This window comes from Pithys albifrons, chromosome 2 (genome assembly GCF_047495875.1).
Source record: "Pithys albifrons albifrons isolate INPA30051 chromosome 2, PitAlb_v1, whole genome shotgun sequence".
NCBI lineage: Eukaryota > Metazoa > Chordata > Aves > Passeriformes > Thamnophilidae > Pithys > Pithys albifrons.
The window spans coordinates 112,373,152-112,395,130 of record NC_092459.1 but is presented as its reverse complement, the minus strand read 5'-3'; the positions used below and the strand labels follow the sequence as shown (position 1 = coordinate 112,395,130).

Below are 21,979 nucleotides of genomic sequence, written 5' to 3'. Positions count from 1 at the left end.
AGCCGCCGTGGGCCCTGGGGGCCGTCAGTGCGCATGCGCGGCGGGCGCGGGCCATGAGGGGCCTGTCCCGGCCGGCGCTGAGGGCGGCGCGGCGGGTCCGGCTTTGGGCGCTGCCCCTGCGGGCTGGGGCCGCTTCTCCTTCTCCTCCCGCCGGTCCCTCGCCCGGCGCGCTCAGCCCCTTCGACCGGCGGCTGAAGCGGAAGCAGAAGAACTGGGCGGCGCTGCAGGCCGAGCCCGCCAAGTGCGATTACCTGCGGGAGGAGGTGCGGGGCACTTGCGGTGTCATGTCCCGTTCTGGGCCTCCTCGGTTCGGGAGGGACTTCGCGGGGCTGGAGCGGGTCCGGAGGATTTAGAGTGCGAGTCCTTTGAGGAGCGGCTGAGGGAGCTGCAGGTGTTTGCCCTGGAGAAGGGGAGGCTCAGGGGTGACCTTATCACTCCTACAACTACCTGGCAGGAGGTTTTGGCCAGGTGGGAGGTGGACTCTTTTCCCAGATAAGTAACAACAGGACGAGAGGTCATAGCCTTAGTCTGCGCCAGGGGAGGTTTAAGTTGGACATTAGGAGGAATTTCTTCACAGAAAGATGGATTAGACACTGCATTGGGCTGCCCAGGGAGGTGGTGGGGTCACTGTCCCTGGGGGTGTTTAAGCAAAGCCTGGACGTGGCGCTCAGTGCCACGATCTGGTTAACCAGGTGGTGTTCGGTCACAGTTTGGGCTTGATAATCTCAGAGGTCTTTTCCAGCCTTACTAATCCTGCGGCTCTGACCGCGGGCTCTCCCCGCAGGTCGGCGGCAGGATCGCGGACAGGGTGTTTGACATCACCAGGTGAGCCCCGCCGAGTCCCGCACATTGCAGGGAGAAAGAACCGCTGGATGGGCAGTGCCTTTCCCGCAGTCCACGCGAGGATGCGCCATGGGCCCTTCCATAAGGCCTGTGGAAATTTGCAGGTGAAACTTAATGTAGTCTAAAACTAAAAACGTTCTTAAGCCTTGGTTATGTTTCGTGTTGCTGATCTCATTCTTTAGAACGTTTCCTCTCGCTTTGGATGTTGGCTCTGGAAGAGGTTACATAGCTCAGCATTTAACCAAGGTACTGGCTCTTTGTTCTTAAAATGAGTGCATTTATATTCCTCTGTTCTCAAATAGGGCTTTATTGTAATTTAAATCAATTTTATGAGTCTTGATGAGTTAAATCTTCCCCAATCCACATTATAATCCAAAGCTGTGTGTTGTGCAGGCTGTTCAATATTTATTGCCACTGAACACTTGCCCAATGGTAGTGCAAGGGAAACTCTCTGTTACATAACAGTTAACTTTTAGTTTTGAGTAGGAATATGGATGTTTTTGACCAATCTATTGGGCACAGTTCTTAAGTATAATTATGAAAACTTAAGCCATGAGCAGCTTCCCCTTCATGAACCATACTGTAAGTAAAAGAGCTTCCTGGGCTGTTCATCCCTGGTTTGTATTTAAATAAACTTGTGCTTACAAATACAGAGTGTGTTTTCTGTTACCACTTCTGCCTCAGCTGCTCTCCCTGGGAGAAAGTGCCATGTTGGCTGAGGAAAAATGTTTTCTGCTTTATGTAAATTTTCAGCAAGAATTGAAAAGACTCTTTTTAACTTAATATGAGGAGGTGTGAATGTTCCAAAAGATTATTTATGTCCGCTGAGAAAACAACTTAAATATCTAACAGACTTTTAAAATTACATTTCAGGAAACAGTTGAAAAACTTATCCAAGTGGATGTGGCAGAGAATGCTTTGGTAAGTAGCTTTTTGAATGCCATTGAATGTGCTTCAGTTCTGTAACATAGGAAAGCAGAAGAAATTAGTTCCTGACGTTGTGTTTCTTCTAATCCACTGTTAGAAAAATGCTGTAGAAACTGAAATCCCCACAGTCAGGGTTGTTGCTGATGAGGAATTCCTTCCTTTCAAAGAAGACACATTTGATCTTGTTGTTAGCAGCTTAAGGTATGCATTAATCATCTATTTATTTATTTTGTTAAAAATGTTAAATAATGTTCTTTCCAGAGTAGCTTTAAGAAAATGAAACAAAAAATATTAATAGACCATTCAAGAGCAATAAAAGGTATATTTGCATAGTTAATATGAGTATGTATTAGGAAAAATTGGTGTCCTGGTGCTTCTTTCTGGTTGGTTAGTTTGTTTTCCTTCAAAACACTTGTAATTTCTCTCTTTCCTGCATTTTCACAAACTGGTCTCCAGGACTGGCACCTTCTCAATTTAATTAAAAAACCTAAAAGACAAAAACTAACCTATTTTTACCAACTTTTGGGTTTGTTTCCTATCACTCTTAAGCAGGCATTTCAGAACTACTACAGTTTGAGAAACTAGTTTGTGGCTTTGGCTTTTAAACTTCCTTAGTTAATGAAACAGGTGCATTCCCCACATTTTATTAAATGTATTCTTATGAAATGTTTGCTTCTGTTATTTCAGTTTGCACTGGGTGAATGACCTTCCTAAAGCTTTTAAAGAGGTAAGAAACTGTTTATAAATACTCAAAGTCAGCACTTGCCATAACTTACATTGAGAGCACTCTGCATTTCCAGATCTTTAAATAAGAGGCACAGAAATAGCTGATGTTGCACACAAGTATCTTTTGCAATATTTTTGCCAGTTTGAGGAGCATCAGTTGATGTTGCTACTAATTTACTGCCTCAAATCAATTTGGAATAGATAAGTGAACGAACATGTTTGAATAATGTTTTGATTCTCAACAGCTGTGATGGAGATAAGTTATGATACCTGGGGTAACACAGAGAAAGGCTTTTTGATTTTGAAATGAAGCAAATATTTGTCAAGGACAGAAAACCAAAACTGTTACTGAAAAAAACAAGTCTTATTTTAGATTACTTCCTCTCTTTACTGCAGGTGTAAACTTTAGTCTAATCAAAACCTTGGAGCAAGAGTAAGAGCAAGCAATGTTTCCACGAGTTTGTTGGGTTTTAATTTATTTCAAATTGATCAGTCATTACAGTACCATTCCATCAGCTGTTAGTAGTAATAGGAGTCCCCCACTGTTATGGAAATAATAAAAATAAATTGGAATGCCTTTAGTACTTCAAAATATTGAAGGAAATATATAATTTTTACTGGAGTTTAAGTGTTCTAGAGAGTGTCAAATATTTTTAGCCTCACAGTAAATACAACTGATAGATTATAATGTCCCACACAGAGGAGGGAACTGGGATTCTTGGCCAACTTTCCTCATGGATGCTCCTTTCCTGTGTTGGTACCACTGGATTTAACTAATGGAAACTCCCTCTAAGTGCTTGATTTTCTTCCCTATCAATTAAAGACTTTTTTACTAGCATAAAAGAGATAGGTTGATGAATACTCAATTAAAAAACAATTGAAAATATTTCTGTTTCAAAACTGCTGTAAGCTTTTGCTGTCTTTTTAGCCTGATTATCTAATAGGGCTCTGCTGGATATCTAAGCCAGGGATCAGTGGCAATTCTTAAGGAAAAAGAAGGCATGACTTGATTGGCCTTCTCACTAGGAAGGGGGCAAGGACTTGGGAGGCAGAAAAACAGCTTGGAGTTGTGATGTTACTGTTCTGGCTGGTTAAAAATAAGTGGGGAGAGACATAATAAAAACTGCATTACTGTATTGTCTCTGAGAAGGGGAGAGATCAATACTGAACACTAAGGCCCCCATTAAGCCATTAAAAAGTGCTTTTATTGCTCTCATCTGAGAAAGATTCTGCTTACTTTTACTATCTTCAGAAGTAAATTAATTGAGGATATTTTATGAGTGTACTGCTGGAAATAGTTTTACCCTCAAATTCCACAGTTTCCTGACTTTAAGTGTAATTTCTGGGGATTTGCTCTTTCTTATGGAAAAATGAGTGTCTCTTCAGACAGAGCATTTGTTTGCAGTATTACCAAGAGCTGGGGCACAGCTTGCCCTGTCCAATACAGTCAAAGATCTTATTAAAACGACTGCTTTTGAGTTGATTAAACAGTGAGAACTTAAGAACTTAATGACATAAACCTAATGTGAAAGCCCATAAACCTGTTCTTCGTGCGTTGCAGATTCACCACGTTCTGAAGCCGAATGGCGTGTTCATCGGGGCCATGTTCGGGGGGGACACGCTGTACGAGCTGCGCTGCTCTCTGCAGCTGGCCGAGCTCGAGAGGGAGGGAGGCTTTTCCCCACACGTGTCCCCCTTCACCGCCGTCGCCGATCTGGGACACCTGCTGGCCAGGGCTGGCTTTAACACCCTCACTGTGGTAATTAGAACAATCAGACTGAACAACCCAGAACATCAGAGTTGCTGGAATATAAAAATCACTGTTTACCAGTGTATAAGGAACTGCTTCCTTCTTCATGTTGTGCACCTCACTGAATAAGATTCTAAAGTGGCTTGGACTGCTGCTCTTCTTGGCTTTGTGGTGATTAATGGAACCAGCTGAAGTGTGTCTTTGGCTCATGGCCCAGTAGAATTAGTATGTTCTTGAAGAAGTCTCAGAGAATGTTAGACCTGCTTGAAAAGTGTTTAGACACTTCCTGTTTCTTCTGGAATCAAGAAGAAAATAAAAGCATTTCAATTCAAATTTGGTTGTATTTGGGCTGCAAAGCAAAAGTTTTTACGAATGTCAAGACTGCATTTTTCTGAGCAGAAGAGGCAGATGAATAGAATCAGAGAATGGTTTATGTTGGAAGGGACCTTTAAAGATCATTCAAGTCCAACCCCCCTGCCATGGGCAGGGAATAGTCCTTCAGCAGCTCTGAAGGTTGGCATAATGCTACTGGTTTAGCTTGATATGCCCTAAAACTGACCTTCTCAATTCTTTCAGGATACTGATGAAATCCAAGTCAACTACCCAGGGTTGTTTGAGGTGATGGAAGACTTGCAAGGCAAGTACATTCTTTGTGGAAACATAAATGTTATATTTGTCAGTTGTGCAGATACAGAAGAGTTGCACTGTTGTGTTTCTTAACTCCAAATCATATGGGTTGGAAGGGATCTTTAAAGGCCATCTAGTGCAACCCCCTGTGGTGAGCAGGGACATCCTGACCTAGATCAGGTTGCTCAGAGCCTTGTCTAACCTGGCCTTGAATGTTTTCAGATATGGGGCATATACCACTTCTCTGGGAAACTTGTGCCAGTGCCTTACCACCCCATCATGAAAAATTTCTTTCCTAAAGCAATATAAATAAATAATAAATGATTTATACTGGAAGCATTACTGTTTTCCTGCTCTCCAGTGAGTCAGGAGATGATGCCTCTCAGCAGGTTTATGTTGGGAAGCAGAAGTCAAGGATGTGCTGCTTCATGTCCTGCTGTGAATTTTCTGCTTCCCTTGAATTCCTGTTCTGGGTGAGCCTGTTCAGTGTCAGGCAGAAAAGCCCTGAAAGGGAGACAGCAGCCTGTATCCCACACACTGTCTCTTCCTGGGAGCCCTTCTAATTGTCAGGGCTTTGGAATGAGAATAAACAGATCCTCCGTTTGGAGTCTGCTGAGGGCTAACAGACAGTTGAGTAACGATTTTGTTAATATTCTATTGCACTTGTCATGGACTGGAAAGCACTCGCTCCTACACAGTCAGTTGTTACTTAGAGAGCAATGCAGGGCATTTCTTCCCTTGATCAGCTGCTGTTTGGAGTAATTCCCTAATGAAAATGAAACTTATCAGAAACATTCAGATGCAGTAAAGAGAGCACAATTGTGGTTTAGTTCTTACTAAAAATCTCTTAGGATAGTAATTTTAATGCTTAGGTGCAAAAAAATAAATACAGTGATGTGTCTGAATAAACACTTTATACTCATTCTTAAAATAACTTATACTAGAAAGCCTCAATGTTTCAAGACTCACACTGCAAAAGGAATTAGGTGAAATCCTTCCTAGCAATGCAAATTGTAAATTGCAAAGCATTGGAATTGAAAGCTTTGGATTTTTACAGGTAAGAAACCCACTTAAGTATTTGTGGTATGTTCTCTGTTACAGTGACTTGCAGACGATTCTGTCCTTATTCTGGTTTAGTAAGAATCTGTCCTTGTTGCATGACACTTCACTCATGGCATATGCTGTATCTTCTTTTCCTTAAAGCTAAACCATATTTTTAGGTATGGGGGAGAGTAATTGCTCTTGGAATAGAAAGCCTCTGCTACACAGGGAGACAATGTTGGCAGCTGCTGCAATATACCGAGGTCAGTGCTTGGGAGGGGACGACCTCACCTGAAATGACTTGAACAACATTTTTCCTACCTCTTTTTCTCTGACCTTCGTGTAAAAAAACCCCAAACCAACCCTTTCCCCGCTCTAAATCCCAAACACTTTGGAATAGAACAAAATACCATTATCATAAGCTATTTTTACCCTTAATTATAATGACAGGATTTGAACTATGTTGATGCAGCAGTAGGAGATATTTTTATTGTCCCAAATCTTTCACCAGGAGTCAGTATGATGAATATGTCACACTTAGTTCTAATGTTCTGAGAACTGAGTGTTTCCTAAACCTGAAGTTCTGTGTCCCTTTTCTCTCTCCCTTCCTGCCCTAACAGAAATGTATGGAAATAGTGATGGCTCAGTACCTGCCACATTTCAGATCTACTACATGATTGGCTGGAAATACCATGAATCACAGGTAATGTGAAGCTCAGCTATTTTCTGTTTGAAGGTACTTTTTCAATAACTTATGCTTTAAAAGCTTTTTACAAAACGTTTTAACTTAGAATTAGCCCTATATGTATTTATTTTTTTCTCCTTTTTATGTCCTTAGGCCAAACCAGCTCCAAGAGGTTCTGCAACAGTGTCATTTGGAGATCTGGCAAAAATCGAAGGACTTATTTCAAGAGGAAAAAAATAGTTGTTCACCAGAGATAATAATTGTCTTGAAGCTTCTATGAAACTTCTTATTGCAGACAGTCTTCACTTGTGCTGCTTTAGTGATGACATTCTGAAATGGTAATAATGTACACACATAGGCTTTGTACTGCCTATGCCACAGCATCATCTGTGTAAAGTGGTGTTCACTTTTTGTTTCTAGAGAAATATTCTCTCTCAGAAGAATAGTAGCAAACTATTCACATATAAAAATTGATTGAGAGCTTACCCTCCCTTAGGACAGCATCTACTCTAGATGCATGTGAGGAAGTACTACACAAAGAAGCCCAATACATTTTTTTTCTAAAAGGCCAATTTTGTTAAAACATTAAGCAAAGCTGTGTGGTGTCTTCGTGCTGCAACTAAAGAAAATAAATCTAGGGTCTAGAATCAAGAAACACATGGCTATTATTTTGTCCTAATCACTCTCTTTTTAATACTAGGCAGGTTATCTTTTCGGGACAGTGATTGAGGACACTAAGCATGTGTTTGGTCAGATCTAATCATTTGCCTTAACCACCCACCTGCATGTTCGGCCTGTTGCTCTTCGTGGTGCCCTCGAAGGTGGGCAGGGCAGGGCAGGGTCGGGCCTCTGGCTCTGCCGCCCACGTGCAGCTTGAACACGTGCCCCACTTTGGCCGTCAGGGTGCCAATGTCATGTCACCCTTCAGTGGCACACCCTGCACCAGGGCAGGGGCACAGCCGGGACAGGGCTGTCTCACTCACACACACAAGTGAACGGAGGCGCACAAAAGTGCGTGCGTGTGCACCCTTTGTGCATCACTGTGCGTGTGCATGAGGCTCCGAGCGCCGCTGTGCACTTGCATAGTTTTGTGCGCCTTTGTGAATCTTTCTGTGCCTTTTTGAGCATGCCTGCGACTTCATACACCTTTGTCTGCCTCCGTGCACGGAGGCACGGAAAGGCGCTCAGAGGTGCAGCGAGGCGCAGAAAGGTGTGTGAGCGCCTTTGTGCACGTACCTTCTCTTCTGTGCACCTTTGTGTGTCTTTGCACCTCCGTGCGCTTTTGTGTGTCTTTCTGTGGATTTCTGCGCCTCCGTGCCTCAGTCTGCGCCTTTGTGTGTCTGCGTGCACGGAGGCGCAGAAGGGCGTACAAAGGCTCAAACAGGCACACAAAGATGCACAGAGGGGTGGGAGGCGCAGGCAGATGCAGAAAGGCGTACAAAGGTGCGTGTGCACCTTTGTGCATCTTTGTGCGTCTCTGCGTGCGCCTTCGTGCACCTGCGTACTCTTTTGTGCGCTTGCGTGCGCCTTTGTGCACCTGCCTGCGCCTCCGAGCGCCTTCGTGCATCTTTCTGTGCCTTTTTGAGCCTTTCTGCGCCTCCGTGCGTGCGCGGGCATCTCTCCACGGAGGCGCAGAAAGACGCACGGAGGCGCACACGCATACCCGTCTCCGGTGCCCCCACGCCCTCAGCCGCTTCTGCTGCGAGCCCCCCCCGAAGGCGCCGCCGCCCATGGTCGGAGCTGCAGAGCCCGCACTTGGTCAGGAGCAGCCCGGCCACGCTGCGCCTCAGCCCCGGCCCGCACAGCAGCCGCCCCGCCCGCACTCAGCCCCATCCGCTTGCCCTCCGCGTCCCCCCCGGGCAGCACCTCCTGCCCCACGCAGGCCTCGGCCGTGCTGGGCTGTGCGGGGCCACAGCGACCACCCCCGCCAGGCACGGCCGCGCCCGGGCAGCGCCTCCAGCAGTGGCTCCTCGCCCCAGGAACCCATCCATCGTCTGCCGCAGCCCTTTCTCCAGGAAACCGGTCCTTCCGCAGCCTTCCATTTTTGCCAGGGAGCTGCCAACATAACGTCAGCTCAGTTAAGCTTCGCATCAATTCATTGGACTCATTCTTCCTGTTGTTCACAGGGGGTTTTTATACCCGATTAGAAGTTTCAAGGAAAACAAACAGCTGGTCAAATTTGAGGGGAATGTCAGCCAAGGAGTTTGTCACTCTACAGCTGAAAGCTTAAGTTCCATAACAAAGCGTTTCTTGAAAAACGTACCATGTACTCGGCTACAAAATCCTTATTCTGTGTTAGCTCAGGTTCCTTCTCCTAAAACCCCAAAAACGTTTTCTTCCCTGAGCTGCTTTCTAGTCTTTATCTACGTGTGCATATGCACTTATACACACAAGCGAATAACCCCTAAATTATCGGGAAGGAGCAGTGCGCTGCCCATTGGCTGCAGCCGCGGCTGGCGGAGGATGTTTCCAGCTTTGTGGACACCCTTTCTGCTGAGGAGTCCGCTCAGTGAGAGCCGCCGCCAGGCCCGTTTTCCGTGGGTCTGTCCGCGGGACCGGGCGCTGTTGCGGGGCAACCCCGCGCGTCGGGGCGTGGTGGGCGGGCCGGGCCGGGGCTGGTCTTCGAAGCAAGGGGAGCAGCTCTAGTGCGGGCAGAAATAAAGAAGTACCACCACTGGTTCCCTTGTAACGTTCTACAGGTAACGGGTCAGGTCCTCCCTGGAAATCCGAACGCCAAGGGTAGGGATAAGGAGGGAGCCCGCCCCGCGTGTGGCGCAGAGGAGCGGGAGAGGCCCAGGTGTGTTTAATGGAGCCCGGGGCGGAGGGCGTGGGCGCGGCTGCCGCTGAAAATGGCCCGCACGGCTATCCTAGCCCTCAGTCCGGTAACTTGGTCCCCACTGGCCCCCGCGAGGGTGGAGGGTGATGTTCGGATTCACCTCGCCCCGGCTGGGCCGGGATCCACACTGCCCAGACCAGTGCCTGCTGCCCGGCTCCTCTGCCCCGGACTGGGATCCACGTTGTCCAGGGCAGTGCCTGCTGCCCGGCTCTTCTGTCCCGGCCGGGCTGGGATCTCTGTCGCCCCAGGGCAGTGCCGCTTGCCCGACTCCTCTGCCCCGGCCGGGATTCCCGTTGCCCAGGGCAGTGCCTCCTGCTCGGTTCCTCTGCTCTGGCCGGCCGGGTTTCACCTCACCCCAGGCAGTGCCTGCTGCCCGCCTTCTCTGCCCCGGCCGGGATCCACATTGCCCCCAGGCAGTACCTCCTGCCCGGCTCCTCTGCCCCGGCCGGGATCCACATTGCCCCCAGGCAGTGCCTCCTGCCCGGCTCCTCTGCCCCGGCCGGGATCCACATTGCCCCCAGGCAGTGCCTCCTGCCCGGCTACTCTGCTCCGGCCAGGGCTGCGCCTCGGAGTGAGGCCCATGGGCAGTAAAGAAAGGGACGTGTTTCTTTAAACAGAGCAAGTAAAACTTTGTGTGTGCAATGGGCTGTGTAGCTTCTGTAACTGTACAGAATGATTGCTCTTGGCCCTGGTCTCGCATGCATATTCTAACGATAGCTGTGTTAGTTCAAACTAAAACCTGCCCTTAATCATTTGCAATACTTCCCTCTTCTTACAAGATTTATGTGCAGGTATTCAATGTCCTGTTGTCCTTTCAAGGTTTTTATGCTATCACGCAGACCTAGATTTACCACTGTATTTCCAAATAGTTTGTGAACTACATATGTCTAAATAATAAGGGAGGGAGGAGTTCAGCCTTTTTTCTGTGGTGATTGGTATAACTGACCTGCCGTTGGAGCTTTGGAAAACTAAACCAATATTAAGTAAGTTTCTTGTATAAAATTGCAAGATTAATAAAAAAAAGTAATGTCGTATTCAGTGTTGGCTGTTTGAGGCAACAATTTTTAAAGTCCTTAATTTAGTTCTCTTGTTGATGGTTAATATTGTCTGTTTATTGTTAGTAGATTGGGATGGAGTCTCAGTATCTGAAGCAATGCCTTGGAAACTGCTTGAAGAAGGGTCTGGCAGAGGTTGTGGAGCACCGGCCAGCAGATCCAATAGAGTATCTTGCACTTTGGATTTACAGTTACAGAAGAAACTTAGATGAAGAAAAAGAGGTGGATCCAACATAGCTAAAAAATATCCTTGTAATATAATTGATGTTATAGAATACCTTTTTCTTTTTTCTTTTTTTAAAATTGATTCTGTGTTCTCTCTGAAATAGAGAATGTTGCAGAGGGCAAAGCTGGAACAAATACGGGAGGCAGCAAGAGAAGAACTTGAAATATTAAGAAAACAGGAGGAAGAGCAAAGGATCCAGCAGAAACTTGAGGAGCAGCATCAGGTTAATAATACTTAATAATAGATAATTCTAAATAGCATGTGGTGCTGTGGTATCTTGTAGCCTTTTGTATACTTCTAATCTAGAATGATTTTGATTAAGGTGGCATAAAAAAGGGATTTTAATTTCACTTTTCTGAATAACTGAAGTTATTAGTCACCACATGAGTAGGAAAACTTACTATATAGTAAAATGTTATTAAAAAATGAAGGTACTTAAGGTGAATAAAACTGAATTTAATATGTCTATGAGGAGCAGCTGGTGAATTATGAACAAGATTTCCATTATGAAATACATTGTAAACAATGTGGTGGAAATATGAATGTGGGATTTTTTTCTTTCTAATTTGTCTTTTCTTAAACTGCAGGCTGAGCTGGAGCAAGAGCATGAGAAGTTGGAACTGCAGAACAAAGAAGACAACATGCAGTTGCAGCAGGAAGATCAAAAGGTTTAAGCCAAAGCTTAGTTGGTAGTTTGAAAATACCCTTAATCTGCCATATTTTCCAGATAGAGGCACCAATTATAAAACACAAGCCAGAAGTCCATGAGTCTTGAATGAACACAGAGTCTGAAAAAAAAAAAGTGTAAATGGGGTAAAAATATCCAATACCTTTTTTTTGTAGTTTGTATTTTTTACTTGAATTTTGGTCTGGTCTATTAGATTTATTTAGTTTCTATTCAGAACAGCCCATAAATTCATTACAAAATGTATCACAGAGCCATTTTAGCTGATGCTTCCACATTGGCTCCTGACATTTATGAGGAAGTATTATTACATAAGCATGTCTAACTTAACTATTGAGGCAGTAATCCTTTACAGGGTGTTAGTGCAAAGGCCATTGGCTGTACCTGGAAAAGGAACTGTGGTTTGGAATTGTGATGCCTCTTGATTCTGAGATCTTGGTGCATGGGAATTTATAGTAACAGAGGAGAGTGTGTACAGATGTGTGAGTGTTTTCATATGGTCTTTTAATGCTATTTCAGTAAAAACATACACTGATAACTGATGTGTTTATCTCAAAGCTATTAAATGTAAATATCTCTTAGATTTCTGTGGAGCACATATTTTAGAAATGTATAAGTTTTTAGAGCACTCTTAAAATACTGACAGGACATACTTGTAGAAAAGTGAGTAGGAAAGTGACAGAAAAAATGAATATGGAGAAATTTAAACTAAAATTGCTGCTGTTAAAGAAAACAGGTAAGATAGTCTTGAGCATACAAAGACCATATTTACAAATACTGGAGTGCTTACCTAAAGTGTTCTCCTTCTATTGATACATAATGTCTGGTTAATACACCTACAATATTCTCTTTGGAGTTCGTGACATGGAGTATTTTTAACTGAAAAGTGGTTTTCATTACCATAGGAAAATGAAAAGGCAGTCTCTGAACTTGCGGATGGACCTGGAACGCCTGATTTGGCCAAAGCTGAGGAGCCAGATCAGAGTGGGCAGCCTGAGGTGAGTGTTTAGCAAGAGATTAAGAGTGCTTGATGCTTCCAGATTTGCTTTTCTGTGCTGACCTATCAAAGGTTAAAACTGTTGCTGCTTCTCTCCTGTGGCTTTCAAGGACGGTGTTTTGGCCACAACCTTAAACTGCCCATAGCCTGTTTTCTAGTACAAGTTAAGCTGTTCTCATTTTTAACTTTCTTTTATACTTGATAGTCCATGGAAATGAGAGAACACGAATCAGCCTTCATGTCAGGTAAGGCAAGGCAGTGCTTTTAACAAGTGAAGCCAATTGCTGCAAAATCACTCGGCGTTCTGGGTATTCACTGGTCATAAAGTTACTGACACCTGTCTGACATTTTCTAGTTAGAGTATTCCAGGTATGATAACTTGAGAGTTTGATGTAGTAGTTTTAGTGCATCATAGTCAGAAAGCTTTTTCCTTTATTAACTTGAATAGTTTGCTCACTTTATTTCTGGTATCAGTAGTGTAATTCTAGCTCAGAATTTATGTTGTGATATTAGTATGCTTTGTGCTTAAGACTGCTTTATTAACAGTCTGTTTTATGAGTGTTCTCTAAATATATTATTACAATACTTATGACTATTTTTATGGTCAGGTTTTAGAAGGCGTTTTTTCCACTAAGATGAATTCTCAGTATCTTGTGTAGCCCCAATTTTTATGATTTTCTGATAATTAATATGAAAAAGTATTCTTGAGGCTTCAGGTATGTGTTCTTGAATATGCAAATTGCAAAACCAGAAGTAAAAATTACTAGTTAACATACCTGCTGCTTCATACATGTGCCATCTTCCAAGTTGTCATGCATGAAGTAATTCACAGTTAAATTACATTAGCCCTTGCTAGTGTTAACTGAGGTTTTACATTGATATGTTTGTTGAATTAAGCTACAAATTAAGAACAGGTTGATAGAAGAAAATAGATAGACTTGTGCTGCTGAAACTAGTTTGTCTTCAGAGTCTCAATGCTTCTTCCAGATTTGCTGGATTCTGTAATAAAAGTCTGGTGACAATGTTCATTGTATTCCCCTGAATGGAAGAATACAGGATTCTACTATCAGTACCAACTTTTCTGTCATGTGCAGTTGTTTCCCGTTTACAAACTCCAGTGAATTCTGGTAAATGACAGGTTTTTTTGTTGTTGTTGTCTTTTAGAGTGAAACAGATCTCACAGCAGAAGCAGAAGAAAGTTTCTAACTGACCTGAAAGCCATAAATAAATTCTCTCCTCATTATTTGCTGATCTGGAAGTCTAGTATGGTGATTTATCTATTTTATATAGAGAACTGATTTACATACCTGCTGTTTCAGTGTGTCTGTTTTCAGGGTGTTTGTATAAAGTCTGTTAATTCTGGCATTGATTCTTCATTTTGCTCTTAAACCATGGCTGACTTGGAGGAAGAAAACTGCAATTGAAATGAAAGCAGCAGATAAATTTTCTGCTTATTGCACTTGAAGTGTAACCATAATAAATGCAGACATAATTAATGGATCAGTATTATTTAAGGGTAGGTTATCCAATATGATAATTTGAATCCATATTAAAAGAATATATTTGAAAGAAAGCTTTTTCAAGAATTTGTATGGTTTCTGGTAGAAAAAGGGAATGCTTTACAGATGAGAAGACCGAGTTCTGTATATCAAACTAGATGCAAAATCCAATCAGAATATTTTCTAATGTATTTGGAAGAGATGAATTTAACTCTGACTCTGTTGACAGATGTACTAGAAGGTCTGTTCTCTTAGAAAGCATGAAGTGACTTTTTACCAGTAGGTATTTGCTCTAGGCTTTATAATAACCTCTTCTGGGTATTGTGTGATTGTAGGTGAGCTGCAAGTGTCTGCATGTCAGCTTTGATTAGTCAAGTTTTCAAATCTTTTCTGCATTCATCTTGAATTTGTAAATCAACAAATTATGTTGTCTTTACTAAATACCATCATTGTTTCTCAAAACTTCACTTCTGAAAAAAGTAAGACCAATATTCAGCTTGATCAATAGTTATCAATAAAGATAGGTTTTTATAATACTTAAAGATGCCTTCATTTTTCTAAGAACAGATGTCTGTAATCACTGATATCTTGGTATATCTTGTCAAGAAGGTTCTGTGTCTTTGTTTTAACTGAAAAAAACATCAGCATTAGGAAATTCTCTGCTGCTTCAGTAAAGTTTGCCTTTGCATCCCAGTGTCTTCTAATACAGGTTAGTTGGACAATTAACATTAAGTCATTGCCAAGATTGTATAATGAAAATATCTTTCATTACAAATTCAGTGCATAATTAATGCATTCACAGCATTCTTCAGTTTAGGGGATGAAGTAGATTTTGGTGATAATTTCACTTTAAATTTTCTATATTATTGCTGGTTCTAAGGGTTTTGCAATCTGGCAAACTCAAAAGTATCTCAACAGGCAAAGGTCAAGTGTATAACAAATATTTTTCTTCTCTGAATAACTTTGGTTGATGCAGCTCATACTAGGCCTAATCCTATCAATTTTTAAAAGCATAAGCACTAATTATTTTGAGTATAGTAATATATTATTTTTCCCCTAAAGTACATTTATTAATATAATCCCGTGCCCTTTTTATTGCTACATTGCTTTTTAGATGCTGTTAACTAAAATATCTTAAATAAACAACCTTAAAATCAAAGGGGAAAATGTTGTTTGCCAGTAATAAATACTTTAAAATATTTGTGTAACCTTTGAATTAATGAAAAATGGAACTACTTTTGTGACTCGGTGCTCAGGCTTTGCTCTCTGCCTTTATTCTGCATTGATAGAGGTTTGCAGTTTCTATGATAGTGAAGAACCTTTTCTGTGGCATGAATATGCCCTTATGGTTGATATTGCAGTAAACTAATTTGTCACAGTTTATGATTATATTTATTACTAACAGTTACAATAGTATCATTTTAAGGACATGCTTTAAGACACTACAGTTGTAATTACAGCTTTTAACACTGTGTGCACAACAGCTTCTTGTGCCAGTTTCAAAGGGACGGAGGAATTGGATAAATAGATGAAGCTTCTCTTTTTAGCCAATATTTATATCTGAATCTTGTTATTTAGATCAAAATTTTAAAAATTGGTAACTAACTGACATCCATTTACATTTTATGTCCAATTGTGTTGACTCTGAAATTCAATTTCAGCCTTTATGCAGCCTTCAAATTGTAAGACAGTGCTTTAAAACATGCTAGAAAATAATTCTAATAACATGTGGCCTTCTTTTTTTCCATCTTTTCATAGTTGTTGTGTCTGTTTGATTTTGTTCTGTGTATGTCCACTAGAGTGCATCCTAAATAAACACACTGGGGACTCAGTCAGTTACAGCCCATGGAAACTGCAACTAATGTTTGTCATTTTGTTTCAGTCTGTTTTTACCTGTGACTTTCTCTTTGTGATAAAAAGTCAAGGATGTGCTGCTTCATGTCCTGCTGTGAATTTTCTGCTTCCCTTGAATTCCTGTTCTGGGTGAGCCTGTTCATTGTCAGGCAGAAAAGCCCTGAAAGGGAGACAGCAGCCTGTATCCCACACACTGTCTCTTCCTGGGAGCCCTTCTAATTGTCAGGGCTTTGGAATGAGAATAAACAGATCCTCCGTTTGGAGTCTGCTGAGGACTAACAGACAGTTGAGTAACGATTTTGTTAATATTCTATTGCACTTGTCATGGACTGGAAAGCACTCGCTCCTACACAGTCAGTTGTTACTTAGAGAGCAATGCAGGGCATTTCTTCTCTGTATCAGCTGCTGTTTGGAGTAATTCCCTAATGAAAATGAAACTTATCAGAAACATTCAGATGCAGTAAGTGATTCAAGAGAGCACAATTGTGGTTGTTTTAGTTCTTATTAAAAATTTCATGGGATAGTAATTTAAAGGCTTATGTGTAAAAAAGTAGATACAGTGATGTGTCTGAATAAACACTTTATACTCATTCTTAAAATAAGTTATACTAGAAAGCCTGAATGTTTCAAGACTCACACTGAAAAAGGAATTAGGTGAAATCCTTCCTAGCAATGCAAATTGTAAATTGCAAAGCATTGGAATTGAAACTTTTGGATTCTTACAGGTAAGAAACTCAATTATTTGTGGTATGTTCTCTGTTACAATGGCTTGCAGACGATTCTGTCCTTATTCTGGTTTAGTAAGAATCTGTCCTTGTTGCATGACACTTCACTCATGGCATATGCTGTATCTTCTTTTCCTTAAAGCTAAACCATATTTTTAGGTATGGGGGAGAGTAATTGCTCTTGGAATAGAAAGCCTCTGCTACACAGGGAGACAATGTTGGCAGCTGCTGCAATATACCGAGGTCAGTGTTTGGGAGGGGACGACTTCACCTGAAATGACTTGAACAACATTTTTCCTACCTCTTTTTCTCTGACCTTTGTGTAAAAAAACCCCAAACCAACCCTTTCCCCCCTCTAAATCCCAGACACTTTGGAATAGAACAAAATACCATTATCATAAGCTATTTTTACCCTTAATCATAATGACAGGATTTGAACTATGTTGATGCAGCAGTAGGAGATATTTTTATTGTCCCAAATCTTTCACCAGGAGTCAGTATGATGAATATGTCACACTTAGTTCTAATGTTCTGAGAACTGAGTGTTTCCTAAACCTGATGTTCTGTGTCCCTTTTCTCTCTCCCTTCCTGCCCTAACAGAAATGTATGGAAATAGTGATGGCTCAGTACCTGCCACATTTCAGATCTACTACATGATTGGCTAGAAATACCATGAATCACAGGTAATGTGAAGCTCAGCTATTTTCTGTTTGAAGGTACTTTTTCAATAACTTATGCTTTAAAAGCTTTTTACAAAACATTTTAACTTAGAATTAGCCCTATATGTATTTTTTTTTCTTCTTTTTATGTCCTTAGGCCAAACCAGCTCCAAGAGGTTCTGCAACAGTGTCATTTGGAGATCTGGCAAAAATCGAAGGACTTATTTCAAGAGGAAAAAAATAGTTGTTCACCAGAGATAATAATTGTCTTGAAGCTTCTATGAAACTTCTTATTGCAGATAGTTTTCACTTGTGCTGCTTTAGTGATGACATTCTGAAATGGTAATAATGTACACACATAGGCTTTGTACTGCCTATGCCACAGCATCGTCTGTGTAAAGTGGTGTTCACTTTTTGTTTCTAGAGAAATATTTGAGCAGTTTTCTAAGTGAATACATGCTCTGCCAGCTTCTGATTAAATCACTGTTTTGAAAAGTACCATCTCTTCCAGCATTTCTCTATCAAAGATTGCTTCAGGGATGATTTGCAAGTCTTGGGGGTCTCCCACCCTGCCTTATTTTTTTAATTATTCCTCAAGGATTGTAAATCATAATGAGGAGTGATGTGTTGTAAAAGTAAAAACTGATGATGTGTATTTATAAGACATCCTATTGGTGAAAATACCAGCAAATACAAAGTTGTGAGTCATTATGGATTTTGTGGTGTGGAAAGTGTGGGTAAAAACTACTGTCAGTATTGTTTGAGATTTGAATAATTAAGGTGATACTTTAGATAAATCATAATTCATGACAACATTTATACATTACTTTATGCTTTTCTTCTATCAGAGGCTGAAAAATAAGAAGTCTAGTTTTCCACTTAGCTGTGACATGGACCTATGGTTTTTCCTGTCTGTAACTGCACTACATTAATTAATATTAATTACAAATACAGCCCTTTCACTGAGGTATTTAGAAAAATTATCTATCCAGAGTTTTTACATGATTTCAACACAGATAGAGATCAGTAGAAAAGGTTCAAGAATATATAATCAAATACACAGCTCAGTCAGTTTTATCACAGTATCTGGGTGGTGTACCAATACTGGTGGAACAAAAGGAGTTCCTGAAGCCTTTTGAAAGTTTTTTTCCTAGTCTTGTTTAAGGTTATCCGGCAGGTGGAGTTTGACAGGACTTGCGTGTGGCACAAAGCCAGCAGGCAAAGTAGGCACAAGCCTTCCTGTCTGTAAGGTCCTGATGTGGGGATTAGTTTAGCTGGCAGGCTTTCCCTCTGAGTGAGAACTAAAAGTACTAAACATGATAAGGAGGGCAGGAGTATTTTTTCCTGTTTTTGCTTACAAGCCCAGTCCCTAATTATTCAAGGGCAGTAAGTTCAGCTTTTGTTTTCCCTAGAAAAGAAAAACAACCCTCCTGGAAAAAGAGGGAGAGGCTCTAAGTGGTTTGATAATATTTATAGTCCTCTAAAGACTAAATCTTAAACAAGGACTTGTTAAGATAGAAAGCTTCTATGTCTATTTTTTTATTACATCAGTGGACTCAATACCAGACACTGCATCTCTCTTCAGATCTTCTCTGGCTTAAATAAAATTCCCTTATTTCTGGGGAAATCTCTCTGCTTTCCCAGATGTAGGTTTCTGTGAAGTTCTGTGCCAAATTAATATAACTTTATACATTTTTTTTTGCTTTAGTAGGTTAATTTCCAGTCACTTGAGCTGCTGGTTGTGACTCAGATGTGTTGAGGGAATGAGGAGGTGGAATGTGCTGGGTAAATGTTAATTGGAGAAGTGCTCCTACTGTGCTCGTTTGAAGTGCTCGGTGGAGTTATGGAGTAAAGGAAGGATTTCCAGTTCTTAATTCCATATTTCACGGATGGACTATGTAACTAGCAAAGTGGTTTGTTAATAGGGAAAAGTACCTTCTGAACAGGGAGAAAGAGAGGAGTATTTTTGCTCCTAGCTCTTGGGGGAAGAAAAAAGTTAAATATTCTGTGAGATTGGAAGGGTTGGGGAGTAGTCGAAGTGAGGAGTAATAAATACGGCACTGGAGCAGTGTTGGCTGGATGTGGAAGTGGCAGGTAAGGTGTTATTTCCCTGTCTAAATGCATTTGAGTAACTGCCTTTTATGAAAATTTAAGTGCAATTATGTTGTTTTTCTGCAGTATTTCTTTGTGAAATTCCAGGTTTTCCACTAGTCACTTGAATGAATAACTTTGAAAACACTTATTTTACTATGAAAAGATGTTTCTGTCACATAAAGGCTCTGCTTCATTTTAATTCTCTTTTTCAGATGTGAGTCTTTATGGCTTTCTAAAATTGTAATGAAGAAGAGTGGTTGCCAGTTGCTAGCCTAGAAATTATTTTAAACTCTAAGTGCATGCTAAGAGTCAGCTTTTGCAGAGTAAGTAACTTCTAAAAAGTAGTTGCTAAGGTGATATAACATCTCTGTAAGCTTAGTTAATTTTAAAAATCTTTGTGCATAATACAGAATCTTTTTCTCCTGATTGTAGAATAATGAAAAAGAAAATAATTTTGACTAATGAAAAGATAGGAGCCATAACTAAAATAAGTTTAGAAGAAGCATGTGTACACTTAATGAATATTAGTGTTTTATTTCAGGGTCTGAGTCACAGATCACTGAGCCTGCTTGGGCTGTGCCTTTGATTACAAGATCTATCAATGTACAGTTTTAAGCAAGTCTGTTTAGGATATAGGGATGAAACCCTAAGATTTCAAAAGGCTCTGAGAATTTGTGAAGTTAAAACATGGGAAAGGCTCCTTCATTACGTCTAATTTATAAAAATGTCATCAATAGAAGTACAGAAGTGAACCATAGAAAATTAAATGTAACTGTATTTTTTTCAATCTGCTTAAAAAGGGAATATGAGACACTCTTTTAACGTTTTCTAGAAAAACCAAGAGGTAACACTGAACTTTGTCAGTTGCAGGGGGAGAAACACTCCAAACTTTCACGTGGTGTTTAATTGGAATTTCCTGAAGCAAAAACTTGATCTAGTGGAATAAATTCATTAGAGCATCCTGTTTAAGAAGCCACATTTAGAAAGCTAACATGTATGTTAAACCCCTTAAATTTTCAGTTGTCTAGCCCAAGAACTTAATATCCACTTTTCAAAGACATGACCTGTTTTGGCCCAGGTTTTGGAGCCCTGGTTCTGTGGGAATGCAATTATTGTAGTAGTTTGATTGGAGCCAGTGTGAGTAGTGAAGCAAATGTGGCCTGTGTAGCTCTTGGGTTGATTTCCTGAATATCTTGGCTGCTCTCACGAGAAGGAAAAAGAAAAAGAGCATAAAAAAGAAAAATAAAAACCTGAGATAGTTAAGTTTAGCTGGAGGCCACATGTCAATGTGAAGCAGAAAACACTGGAGGGAGTGCATGTGCTTGTTGTAGGGAAAAACAACTCATGGCTTAAATCAAGTTAGGATTGAAGTAGTTGGTGATTTATTGGTGGCTTGTAATTAACTGTTAGGCCATGAACTATACATGCAGGATTAATAGCAGCAATATAACAGGTTAATTAATGGCTGCTAGACCCTCACAAAACCTTCAGGTACCTAAACACCCTCCTACAGCAACCTCCTCCACTGAGTCTGCAGGTACAGGCTCACCTCTGTCCCTCTACCAGGAGGGGACAGCCCGGGAGCAGCCTGTGCCTGTGGCTCCCTGTGCCCCCAGCCCACTGACAGGCCTGCAGGAGAGGGGGCTCCCCTGGGCTTCAGCAGAGCCAGGGAACACCTTTCTGGTGTCAGAGCAGCTTTTCACTGGTCTCCTCTCACTGGTAGAAATGTTAGTGCTTTTTATATTTGATTTTGAAGCTGATTCTTCTTTCCCACCTGATGTCTCTTGGTAACTGCCTGGTTACTGTTCCGTGTCTTCATTTTCAGACAATCTTATGAGATTTTGAGCAGACACCCTCTCAGTTTTGGATATTCTGTTGACACCCATGGCACTTGTATTTCTAGCATAGCAGCTGATGTCCAGGATTTTTAGCCAAGGTATAGTCAATGTGCATTTTCCCTATGATGTGGAGATGTTTCTTGGGGTACAAGTTAAATTGATAAAAAGAAGAGACCAAGTCCTTCTTGGAAAAAATGTTCTTGTTTGGAACCTTGTTTTGGAGCAGTGAATGATGAATTCAAGGGACTTTTATTTGGCCTTGAAGTGTTTGGGATAAGCTGGAGTTGGATACATTTCAGCTGGATATTTTGACAGCCTTCAGTACCTAAAGGGACTACAGGGAGAGCTGGTGAGGGATTTTTACCAGGGCAAGGAGCAACAGAACCAGAGGTGATGTCTTCAAACTGACAGATGGCAGGATTAGATTGGATATTAGGAGGAAGTTCTTCCCTATGAGGGTGTGAGGCCCTGGCACAGGTTGTCCAGAGAAGCTGTGGCTGCCCCATCCCTGGAAGTGCCCAAGGCCAGGTTGGATGGGGCTCTGAGCAACCTGGGACAGTGAAGGTGTCCCTGCCCATGGCAGGGGGCTGGAACAAGATGAGCTTAAACATCCCTCCCAACCAAACCATTCTATGATCCTATGTATAAAATGCCACCTTTTTAGCCAAATTAACAACCTAAAATAAGTGACTATTTAAATGGTTTGAATCTCTAACCTTAAATTTTTTAAGGTAAAACGCCCTAATATTAAAATATTACTTATTCTGTGGAAATACTATGCAAACTGAACAATTTACTAAGGGAATCTAATGGGTAACAGGTTGAATAACTAGTAACTTGAAGTTTATGTGGATACTGGAATTGCTATTTTGTCTTCCTAAGCCACAGATAGTTCTTTGTAACAGCCCTTTT

At 41.4% G+C, this 21,979-nt stretch overlaps 2 protein-coding genes across 4 annotated transcripts; both read left to right on the top strand.

The window, feature by feature from the left end:
- The first annotated feature begins 29 nt into the window (after positions 1–29).
- Positions 30–7,084, top strand: NDUFAF5 (NADH:ubiquinone oxidoreductase complex assembly factor 5). Of its 3 annotated transcripts, XM_071582107.1 has the most exons (11): positions 30–263; positions 785–825; positions 1,026–1,089; positions 1,717–1,764; positions 1,868–1,971; positions 2,458–2,497; positions 4,058–4,255; positions 4,823–4,883; positions 6,094–6,177; positions 6,535–6,617; positions 6,753–7,084. In XM_071582107.1, the coding sequence occupies exons 1-11, from the start codon at positions 54–56 to the stop codon at positions 6,837–6,839; spliced, it is 1,020 nt and encodes a 339-aa protein (XP_071438208.1). In that variant the 5' UTR covers positions 30–53; the 3' UTR covers positions 6,840–7,084. The 3 variants fall into 3 exon arrangements, with proteins under 3 accessions (XP_071438208.1, XP_071438209.1, XP_071438210.1); XM_071582108.1 differs by lacking the exon at positions 6,094–6,177; XM_071582109.1 differs by lacking the exon at positions 785–825 and having other exon boundaries at positions 244–263.
- Positions 7,085–9,212: 2,128 nt separating this feature from the next.
- LOC139668498 (DPY30 domain-containing protein 1-like) lies at positions 9,213–17,836 on the top strand. Its single transcript, XM_071548098.1, has 9 exons — positions 9,213–9,298; positions 10,560–10,712; positions 10,820–10,939; positions 11,304–11,384; positions 12,307–12,399; positions 12,604–12,643; positions 13,563–16,719; positions 17,077–17,159; positions 17,293–17,836. The coding sequence occupies exons 2-7, from the start codon at positions 10,566–10,568 to the stop codon at positions 13,565–13,567; spliced, it is 486 nt and encodes a 161-aa protein (XP_071404199.1). The 5' UTR covers positions 9,213–9,298; positions 10,560–10,565; the 3' UTR covers positions 13,568–16,719; positions 17,077–17,159; positions 17,293–17,836.
- Positions 17,837–21,979: the final 4,143 nt, after the last annotated feature.

Excerpts from the sequence above, each read along its gene's own strand:
- LOC139668498 (XM_071548098.1), top strand. The coding sequence starts at position 10,566 with ATGGAGTCTCAGTATCTGAAGCAATGCCTTGGAAACTGCTTGAAGAAG. Across the intron at positions 10,713-10,819 it reads ACTTAGATGAAGAAAAAGAG|AGAATGTTGCAGAGGGCAAA; the intron begins GTGGATCCAACA and ends TCTCTGAAATAG. Across the intron at positions 11,385-12,306 it reads TGCAGCAGGAAGATCAAAAG|GAAAATGAAAAGGCAGTCTC; the intron begins GTTTAAGCCAAA and ends TCATTACCATAG.
- NDUFAF5 (XM_071582107.1), top strand. The coding sequence starts at position 54 with ATGAGGGGCCTGTCCCGGCCGGCGCTGAGGGCGGCGCGGCGGGTCCGG. Across the intron at positions 264-784 it reads GCGATTACCTGCGGGAGGAG|GTCGGCGGCAGGATCGCGGA; the intron begins GTGCGGGGCACT and ends CTCTCCCCGCAG. Across the intron at positions 4,256-4,822 it reads GCTTTAACACCCTCACTGTG|GATACTGATGAAATCCAAGT; the intron begins GTAATTAGAACA and ends CAATTCTTTCAG.